The following is a 10,478-nucleotide window of genomic DNA, read 5'->3' as shown; positions in this document are numbered from 1 at the left end:
CGTTAATTTTTTTTTTTAACTTTTTCCTCAATCTGCTTCATTATCAAACAAATAAAAATAAAAATAAAAAACTTTCGAGAGCGTGAATTGGATTAGTCAAGTTCCGAAAATCTATCCAAAAAATTTGTTTTCTTATGCAGTTCTGAAAATCGTAATTTCTGATAAAGTGAAGAAACATAAACTCAGAACCAGATTAATAGGACTTATTAAAGCTGTAGAGACCGATTGATATATATAAAAAAAATTATTCATTTTTTGGTTTCTTATGTTTTTCTAATATCCTTAAATTAATTATTTTCAAACATAACTGCTCCATTCAGATTTATATTTTATTGTTTATTCTCTGTCAATTTTTTTTTTCCTGTTTTTAAATTTAACTCTCTTTTTTTGTAGTGAAAGTGTCTTAAATTTCAAATGGAATTAGCTATCATATTTAAATTAATTATAAAATAATCCACACTTAAATTAGAGTACACTCTTTTGATAGTAATATAATCTCTCTTATCTTACTTGTTTTGGGGGGTGGAAAAAAGGCAATACGTTATTCCTAATTTTTCTTATATTAAATTTTAAATTTAAATTCTTTTAAATTAAATATGCATATAGTCTTTATAATTTTTTTAAAAAAAATATTTTAAATATATTTTCAACATTATATTTGAATTATTATTAATTATTTACACTTTTCTTATGATTTCAAATATTTTACTTTTACATATATATTTATTTTATATTTAAATTTAAATTTTTATCTAACTTTAAAAATACTCATGTAATACACGAGATAATTGCTAATTTTATTTTATTTTGGTCTTTTTCATTCAAGAAAAGAGCTGGTAATAACCTATTGGGAGTTCTTAACTAAAGTAGTGCTTTGTAGAGCCAACCAAATTCTAAATTGATTATGAATGGCTAAGGGTGGATGTAGAAGCAAACAATTCTTCTTCTTCTTTTCCCAATGAGTGGAGGGAAAATGTTTTAATTGAACTAATTAGTTTAAAATCAATTTGTACTAATCTTATTCACTACCAACCATAAAAAAGTGTCATGCTACGTAAATTTTTCTTTTAGTATTGGTTTTAAAAAATGTTCTCATTATGTAATAAATTAATAATCTTGTTCCAGTGTTTGGTCAATATTTTCCTCCTTGAAATATTGATGAGCAACAAAAACATGCGAAAGGATGAATTTTCTGAGGAGGGAAAGAAGAATAACGGAGCTTTGATTTTCCTATAAACCTTGTTTTCATTCGGCGTAGCCGCCAGAGATGGTGTTTTGGTCCAAGTATTTCATGAATTCCACTGTAACAAGTGAACATTTGAATTGGGCTATGACCTTAAATATTCTCTTGTGGGTTGGTCCGAGAACTTTATGGATATGAACTTTTGAAATTAGGCCTTCCCCAGTTAAAGAAATAGGGTCTTGATTTGACACCTACGCCAATTACATTATATTTAATAGTTCGTATTTTGTTTAAAATTTTAATGAGATTTATATTTGTCATTTTAAAAGATATAAAATTATATTATTTTAGTCAAAATTATTATATTTAATAGAGAGATAAACATAAATCATGGTAAGAGAAAGTGGGTTTTTTTATATTTAAATACTAAATAAAAAATATTAATTTTAACTAAAATGATTGTCCTTTCAAAGAAAAAATATTTTTTTAAATTTTAATTTAATATTTTCATATTTTAAATGTTTTGCTATCTGTTGTAGTTTAATTGGCTTAATAATACACTGGGAATGTATAGAATATTTGCTTAAAAACAAGTTTAATTATTTCGAGGTTATGACAAAATGAAAATAATTTTGTTTCTAAAAACCAAATGTTTTAAACCATTTAAAACTATGAATTGGTAAAAGGGAAAGGGAAATTTATTTATGAGAGTTTTTTATATTTTAGTTGAAACTAATCTTGAGAGATATAAAAAATTAAAAATAATACTTCTTGCAGTACTAAAATAACACAATTATTCCCATGTGCCAAAAGTGAGCAATTTTTATTTTTTTTGACACAATCAACTTCCAAAGTCTTCATGTTCCAGGTATGATCCAGATTTTGTTACTAGACTCAGGCTGAAGACAGTATTCCCACCTGGAGAAGGACCCTGTCGGTTAGGGCAATAGCTCGTTTACTCGGGTCATGGATAATTGGATATGCACCTACGATCCCCCCCTCCCAAAAAACAAATCATGGAACACCCAGCATCTGAGTTTGAAAATATCGCTCTGAGACCATGACCCGATAATAATTGCCCCTCGGGGCCTGTATAAATACAAGGGGAAGTGACCATTTTGTCACGTTTGAACAAAAAAATTATCAGACTGTGACGTCAACAATAAATTTTGCCAAAATGTCACGCGGCATAATTCGCTACACAGTGTAGCGAAATATGCCACGTCAGAACCAAAAATGACACATGTCAAATTTTGCAAAATTCGCTACACTATGTAGCGAATTTTGCAAAATTTGACATGTGTCATTTTTGGTTCTGACGTGGCATATTTTGCTACACTGTGTAGCGAATTACTTGCATGCACAATTCGCTACACTGTGTAGCGAATTATACCGCGTGACATTTTGGCAAAATTTACTGTTGACGTGACAGGTAATTTTTTTGTCCAAACGTAGCACTTTGGTCACTGTTCCTAAATACAAGTGTGGTAGGGAACACAATTCATACACACAATATTTTATAGCTTATCTAAGCCTTAGAACTCTCACCATTGCCAGATATAACACACCTTAATATCATACGAGCATCCTTGCTGAACCTTAGTGTTCACCTTGGAACACTTACAATTATAACTAAAAATACTCAATCAATTTATTTTCATAAAATGTAGGAAATAATAAATTTCCAAGAATACAATCACAAATTTTATTATATTTTATACACAATCACAATTTGATCTCCCAATTAAAAACACGAATCAATTTACCAAAAAAAAAAAAACACGAATCATATATATATCGATATACATTATATCGTATTTGTACATTAACATATGCCTTTATGGTGACAAACATTTATTCATATACGATGAGTAATTTTAAATAAAAAAAATGGATTGGGTGGAAATTGGGTGCACTGGGTTGCACCACGTGCACAACAGGGTTGGGCACTCTATGGCTTGCCAGAATGCTAAATATGCAATAGTAATTATTTTGTCACATTTTTACAAAAATCCTCTAGCGAATTATGAGAAAAAATGACAGACACAATATCAAATGTATTTGGTATTTAAGAAATAAAATATAATATGAAATATGAAAGTACCAAAAGCATTTGGCATAAAGTAATTGAACATGATATTGAAGAACAAAAGCAATTTAATGAAAAAAAGAACTTGCGAGAGAGGCTGACACGTATCATATTTTTTTGTTCAAATTACCTAGTTTGCTAATATTAGTAGCGAATGAGATATCCATATCAACAAATAAAAAATTGAAAAAATTTACTATTTACATGATAATTGAGTAAATTTTTTGTTAAAATGTGGTAAATGAATCACTGCTCGGCTACATATGGCATATTCTGGGAGTCTAAAAACGAAAAAGGAAAAAAAAAATTGAGGGCAGGTGTCGAGGTTTTGACCGCCAAAGAAAATTAACGTCCCTAAATTCAAAGTGAAATGTATTCGTTGAAAAGAATACAAATAATTAAAGTAAACAGCCGTCAACGTAATAATTATATATAAAGGAAATCTTTAATATTTTTTACGTTGTTGCAAATGAGAAAAAGTTAGGATGCAGATATGAATGTGGATCCTATTATAAATGTGCTTGCTGTAAAAAAATTTATCCAGTACCATTGTAGAAGTGACGAACTCATAAAATAAATTAGTTTATAGTTTGAGATCCAATTATAGAATAAAGATCCTAGGACCAAATAATAATAAGATTTGATGTTTCTTATATTATAAAAAATAATAAAATTATCTCTTATATACACATAAAAATATGTACATTATATGAAAAGAAAAGAAAAATAAAGACACAAACATGAGAGACTTAAATGCTTCTTATTATAAGAATAATAATAAATCTTTTATCGGATAACATCATCGTGGTGGTGGTGTTTTGTCCACAAACTACATCCACAGACCGAACAAGTCTTTGTAGTCTAAAAATGATTTACAAGACAGACTCCTGAAAAGGATATGTGCTAGGGATTTTGGCAGTTGTACATCACGTTAATTTGTAACATTAATCTTGCAAATGTATAATTTTTTTTTTTGCAGTTTTAACAAACCAAAAATACAAGTAAATTGCAAACCATCTTCTTTTCTACTTTTTCTAGTATCATTATTCATTACAATAACAGTGTGCAATTTTTATAGCTTTACGTAAATTTTGCAGCAAAGTAAGAAAACAGAGGTTCGCAAATTCCTCGGTTCTTTGGTTTTCCACAGAACGATTTTCCTTCTCTAATTTCAAAATGTTATTATCTATTTTTTTTCCTTAAAATCCTTTTTCCTTCCTCTTATTCTAGCTCAGAACAAGAATCTCCGACTGTTGATTATCAAAAATCATTAAATCTTTCCCAAATAGTTAAAAATAACGGCAAAGAGCAATTAGCGATTATGAATTCAATGTATGCAAAATAAAAGATATTAAGTTTTTCTAATTTTCGATATAAATTCGAAACTCTCCAAACAAACCTTAAAACAAAAAAACAAATAGAAGAAACTCAAAAATAAGGAGATGATAAATTTTCAATATATAATATAGGCCGCTAAGTGTAGAAGAGAAGGCTACAATCCAAATGCGGCGCTTCACATTAACAGAACGGCGGCGCCAAGCCCGACGGCTACGTATCCGGCGACAGCAAATCCATTTGAGACGGCACCATTCTCCGACGGTCCAGGAGCCTCAGACGGAGGGGAAGAGATCGACGACGGAGAGACCGAAGACGAAGGGGAGGATGCCGACGATGATGCAGGAGACGGCGGAGATCTCAGTCCGGAGGCTGGAGATGGAGTGACGGCGGGTGATGTCTTCGATGAAGACGGCGACGGAGCCTTTGATGGCGAAGGAGATACCGATTTTGGTGGAGCAGCAGAAGACTTCGGTGACGGCGCCGGAGATTGTGCGACGGCAGAGAACACGCACATTGCCACGAGCATGAGAAACAGAGTGTAAGAGCGAGCCATTCTCACTTCTCAGAGGTAGAAAGAGAAAAAGCAAAGAAGGAACAGTGAAATAACTTCGATAGGAAGAAGATGAGTGTATATGGGAAGAACAACAGAGACTACTGACAATTTATAGAAAGAGAGGAAGCGGTGCACCGTTGGATGGGAGGATCAGAGGGTGGAGATCGCTGTGATTACTTTGATGCCATGATTGGGGGCAATGATGAGGCGAGTCAGTGAAATGCGGTTTGGGTTGAATCATTACCATACACGTGGAACGCTGATTTGAGCAAAGAGGGATCGTAACCGTTGGTGAAATGATCGCCGGAATTGTAACGGTCAAGAAATAGGAAAGTGTGAAATTTGTGGGGATCCACAACCATAAGGGAACGATGTGGAGCTCGAGTCTTGAGTGGGACCATTATTTTGTATTGTATCTTTATGTAGAAAATGATAGTTGATTGACGCTGCTTCTGTTGGGGTACAATTCTTTTTTAATTCGAGATTTTTTCTATTTTATAATGGTAAATTATTTTTACTATACTTCCCTCCTTATTCCTATTCTTTCTTTCTTTCTTTTTTGAAAATCAAAAAATGTGGAGTAGGGACCATGGTATTATTTTTCCTTTTTGAGATTGCAGAAAAAAGATAGTTGATTGTCACTATACTTACGGTACCGATATATAATGGTAACCTACTAAGCCGCGTTTTTGTTACCCTTGAAAAGATTAAAGAAGCAATTGGAGTGTCAAAGGCTCAACGGACAACTTTATCTGTTTTACCATTCTTCTTTTTGGGTGTAATTACTAGCTATGATTTTGGGCAATACAAAATGGAAGATAGAAATCGGCAGTTTGAGGAAGATTTGATTCATTTCACTATTGTCACTGTCTTCGTAAAAAGATCTTGTCCATCCCTTGGGACAGGCAATTACAGTTTGAATGTTTTGCTTATTAATTCATGGTTCTCTCTATTTTATAATGGTACGTTATTTTTCTTATACTTCCTCATTTTCCTATTATTCCTTTTAAAAAAAATATCTCCATATTTTTTGAATGTGAAATTATTTATCTTTTCGTATAAAATAACATGGTTAGATTAACTGATTAAGTGCCTGTTTCGCCTAACTTATTTTCATTTCTCTTTATTTTTTATTGATAAAGAAGTCTGGACCAAACAATATTTAAAAGAAGTTTTTTTTTTTAAAAAAAGAAATCTTTAAAAATTGGGTATAGTAGTCTTCTCATTTGTATTACATATATACTTTACTTTTTCTTATTTATTTTTAATTTATTAACTAATAAAAATTAAGTATATTTTCATTAGCAAATAGTTATTTTTTTATTTAATTTAATAACAAGACTAAGTCAAGATTTTTCTTAGTCAATAACAATTCCTTATCGGACTTTACTGTTAAACGAATTGCTGTAAATTTTATATTTAAAATGTTGTTGTTCATGTATATTTAGTGAATTCATGTCTTCTTAATTCTTAACGTAACTTTGCCCAGGTGGTGGAAGAGTAGAACACACTCCATTGATGTGTTGGAATCTTTTTGACCGGGGAATGCTCGTACGTTTTTGTGCCTGGTCTTTTCACTTTTCTTTACCTGATCACTTCACTTTAGACGGAATAGTGATCAAAATATTACTCATCATCAAGTTTTTTATCTAAATGTCACGTGAACAGTGTTATTTTTCAATTTGTCACGGGGCAAGTTTTCTACCCGATGTAGCGAACTCGGTTTACTGACGTGTCACGTTTCTAGTGAACACCAAATCCGCTACACGGGATAGCGAACTTGATTAAAATCAAGTTCGCTACCGAACTTGGTTTTAACCAAGATCACTATCCAGTGTAGCGAACTCCATATTTAAAAAAAAAAAAAAAAAACTTGGTACTTGTTATCCACTAACATGCCCCGTAGATTGAGAAATAACACTGTTCGCGTGACATTTAGGTAAAAAACTTGGTGAACAGTGACATTTTGATCGGTGTTCCACTTAGACAGGTGAATTTTGGGAATTTTTTACTATGTTCCAGGACCGCTGCGGTCCTTTCGTTTAAAAATTAACACTTGTATTAAATTTTTTTCTCTCACTCCTCTTTTATCAATTTTTTCTCTTTTTCTCTAACCTCAGTCCCATATAATGTTTGTAAGTCCGGGACCACAATAATTTCACTCTCAACTTAGATGCGACCCAACGTTAATGATGCATATAATTATCGTACAATGAAAGTGAAGGTGAAGCGAAATTCACACCCGAAGGAAAAAATAAAGTAAAAATTAAAAGATATATAACCTGTCCAAAGATATAATTTGTCTCATTAAAATGAAAGTCCTGACGAAGAGAAGAAACAAAAATAAGTAAATCTCAAAATTCACCGATAAAAGATACATTGATTTATAAAAAATTAAAAAGTCAACAAATGGTTCTTGAGTAATCATAATATTGGTTACGTCACTCCTTTTCAAAACAATATCTATAATATTTATGATTGTTTACAAATTATGGCGGTATTGTAATTTCTTAAAATCAATAGGTTCACTCGAGTTCACTTAACGCTTGGGATTAGTGTCAATTTTCGTTTAGCATAAAGATAATAGAAATACCTTGCTTTTGCAATTGCGAAGAGGAGCATTATTAAGACACATTGTAGTCTTCTTTACTGGTAGGTTTACTACAGCTTCTATTTGAATAAGTAGACACTTGACGTAGATAACGGAATAACACCTACTCGGGGTTGGAACATGAGTTTGCGTAATTAGTTTCCAATGTATTTTTTTTTTTTTTTTTGGTAAGCAGTTTCCAATGTATTAATTAAACAAACAAAAGACATATATATTGGTTAATAATTTTTATATGTAAGCCAAACATATTGGAACGGTATTCCCTACACAATTGTTCCAATGTAATAATAAAACAAACATAAGACTAATATTGTTTAATAATTTTGATATGTGAGCGAAACATTTTGGAACGGTATTCCCTACACAGGCTACACAGGTCGGAACAAAACATGCTGACCAATTTTGTATATTATATTAGGAAGCAACCTGCATTTATACTTCCCAAGTTGCATCCCACAATCAATTATTCATTTTTAGTTTTGTTAAATAAGAGACAAAATGAATATTTTTATTAATTTTAATTTGAAAAATAGATCAAGATAAATATTTATTATGAGCTGTAAGATCACATTGAATTATTTTGATCATTTTTGGTCAAATTGAACATATAGGAGAGAATTGGTGGCCGTATCAAAAAACTCAAACAGTGCCGTGCCGCGTATTATATTTATGGGAAATACTTTTATCCTTTAAAAGAAGACAAGAGTTCTCTCCAACTGAAAATGATCAAAATGATGTACCTGTAGGATGTAAAATGATCAAAATGATAAAAAAGAAGACAAAAAAAAAAGTTGGACCAGCAATTAAAAAAAAGTAAAAACAAAAAAGTAAAAGCTTGACATAGAAGTCGATGTACCTGTAGGAATAAAATGTTGTCTTATGTGAAAGGAGAAAAGTATTTCCCTATATTTATAGGGGGTTCAATTCTTATGTGAATTCTCATGTTGACTCAACTAGCGGTGGATTTCACATTTATTAAAAAAAAAGAAAAAAAAAAACTTTGGATGCAAATCGAAGAATCACTATTCATATGAGAAAATGTTTTCCATTCATACATTGTACTATAATAATAATTGGAGAGAAGGATAATTGAATCAATATTATATAGAAAGATATAAAGCTGAATCATTCATAACAAATAAATAAAATATACAGAATATAATAATCAAATCGATGAATCGTCCAAAAGAAAAAAAGGAAAAAAAATAAATAACAAGAATTTAAAACTCATGTAGCCCATGAAAATAAAATGAAAAATGAAAAATAAAACAAAGATAACTCCATAGAAATCCGTCTAGATGAGCAAAGACGCAGCGAAAATAACGACGGCAGCAGATCCAGTGACGGTAAATCTGTTCAAAAAGGCACCGCTGGAAGGACCTTGTGCTTCAGATGGTGGAGAAGAGATGGACGATGGAGAGTTGGCAGGAGCAGCAGAAGGTTGATTGGGTGAAACCGATGGTGAGTTAGTTGATGGAGAGACCGCCGGAGACGGAGACACCGCATGATGTGTCTTAGCCTTCCTCGGTGGAGTGGCCACCGGCGAGGAAGCTGGAGATTGAGCCATTGTGTAGCTCAAGAGCAATGCAGCCATAAGCACAAAAACAAAAGCGGAGCGAGCCATTGTTATATTATAGAAAGAAAGAGAGAAAAAAAAGTTGAAGCAAATGAGAAAGAAAGTATGAGTAAGAGAATCAGATAGACAGAAAATTGTGTGTGAGAAGAAATAATGCAGGTAAGAGGGTATTTATAGAAGAGTAACCGCGTGAAGAACGAAGACGTGGTTCATGGGCCGGCCGAAATTGGGCCCAGTCGCCGTTGATATGTTCACGCGGTTAGCTGTCACAGCTGTCTTAAAATATGGCACGTACGCGTGGTGATGAAAATAAAAGGTTACCGTTGGATGTGGGAAAAGCGGTAACGGTCGAAAACGGAAAGAAATAACTTGTAAATAAAAATATTGAATTTGTTGCGGCGGGGACTGGGTGAGGGAGGGGACCAACCACGTGTTTGTTGTAGTCTTTAATTTCTTATTCTTCTTTTTCTTCTACAGATGTACTGGAACTAGCCGTTGAACAGAGTCAGGAACAAAAAGTTAAAAATATAAAATAAAAAAATTCAGAGTTGTTCGCCTACCGAGTTCTTTTTCTTTTTCCACCTTCATCTGATCATGTTATGTGCTGAATCGTAACGTTGATTCGCTGTATGTCATTATTATCTTGAGTCTCACGATTCTTATTTGATAGAGTCATGATGAATAATTCAATTAGTTAGACTGCTCTTAAAAAAAGAAGAAGAAAGTTTTTAAAAATAAAAGAGAGATGATTATAAATTTAACCATCAATAAAGCTAAAAAAAAGTCCTAAATTTAAATCTCTTGCATGATTTGCATCATTAATTGATTGTTATACTCCGCAATTTGTTTTGAACTCAAGGAATTCTCAATCTCAAAAAATAATTTACTTATTTACAAAAACAATAAAAAAATTACTTGGTAACATGATGAACATTATATATATAACTTAATGAAATTTAAATTATTTGATCAACGAGTACAGGCAGATGCGTTTTTTAAGGAAAAGACTTTCTCCAAATTAATTTATCTTTCTCAAAATAAATTTATCCCTAAAGTGATAAAGTAAAAATAAATAATAATTTTACATACTCACTTCAGAGACAATTCTATTTTAAAAGATTTGTTAAA

At 31.8% G+C, this 10,478-nt stretch overlaps 2 protein-coding genes across 2 annotated transcripts; both read right to left on the bottom strand.

The window, feature by feature from the left end:
* Positions 1–4,785: 4,785 nt before the first annotated feature.
* LOC133308783 (classical arabinogalactan protein 1-like) lies at positions 4,786–5,163 on the bottom strand. The gene has a single exon (XM_061509483.1). It carries the CDS (start codon positions 5,161–5,163, stop codon positions 4,786–4,788), a length of 378 nt encoding a protein of 125 aa, XP_061365467.1.
* A 3,798-nt stretch (positions 5,164–8,961) lies between these two features.
* On the bottom strand, positions 8,962–9,433 carry LOC133308749 (classical arabinogalactan protein 1-like). The gene has a single exon (XM_061509433.1). The coding sequence runs from the start codon at positions 9,396–9,398 to the stop codon at positions 9,069–9,071; it is 330 nt and encodes a 109-aa protein (XP_061365417.1). The 5' UTR covers positions 9,399–9,433; the 3' UTR covers positions 8,962–9,068.
* Between the last annotated feature and the right edge of the window lie 1,045 nt (positions 9,434–10,478).

This window comes from Gastrolobium bilobum, unplaced genomic scaffold, assembly GCF_033153095.1.
Source record: "Gastrolobium bilobum isolate Gb01-03AN ecotype WA unplaced genomic scaffold, APGP_CSIRO_Gbil_v1 utg5107, whole genome shotgun sequence".
Lineage (NCBI taxonomy): Eukaryota > Viridiplantae > Streptophyta > Magnoliopsida > Fabales > Fabaceae > Gastrolobium > Gastrolobium bilobum.
The sequence above is the reverse complement of the archived record's forward strand: the minus strand, read 5'-3'. Positions and strand labels throughout refer to the sequence as shown.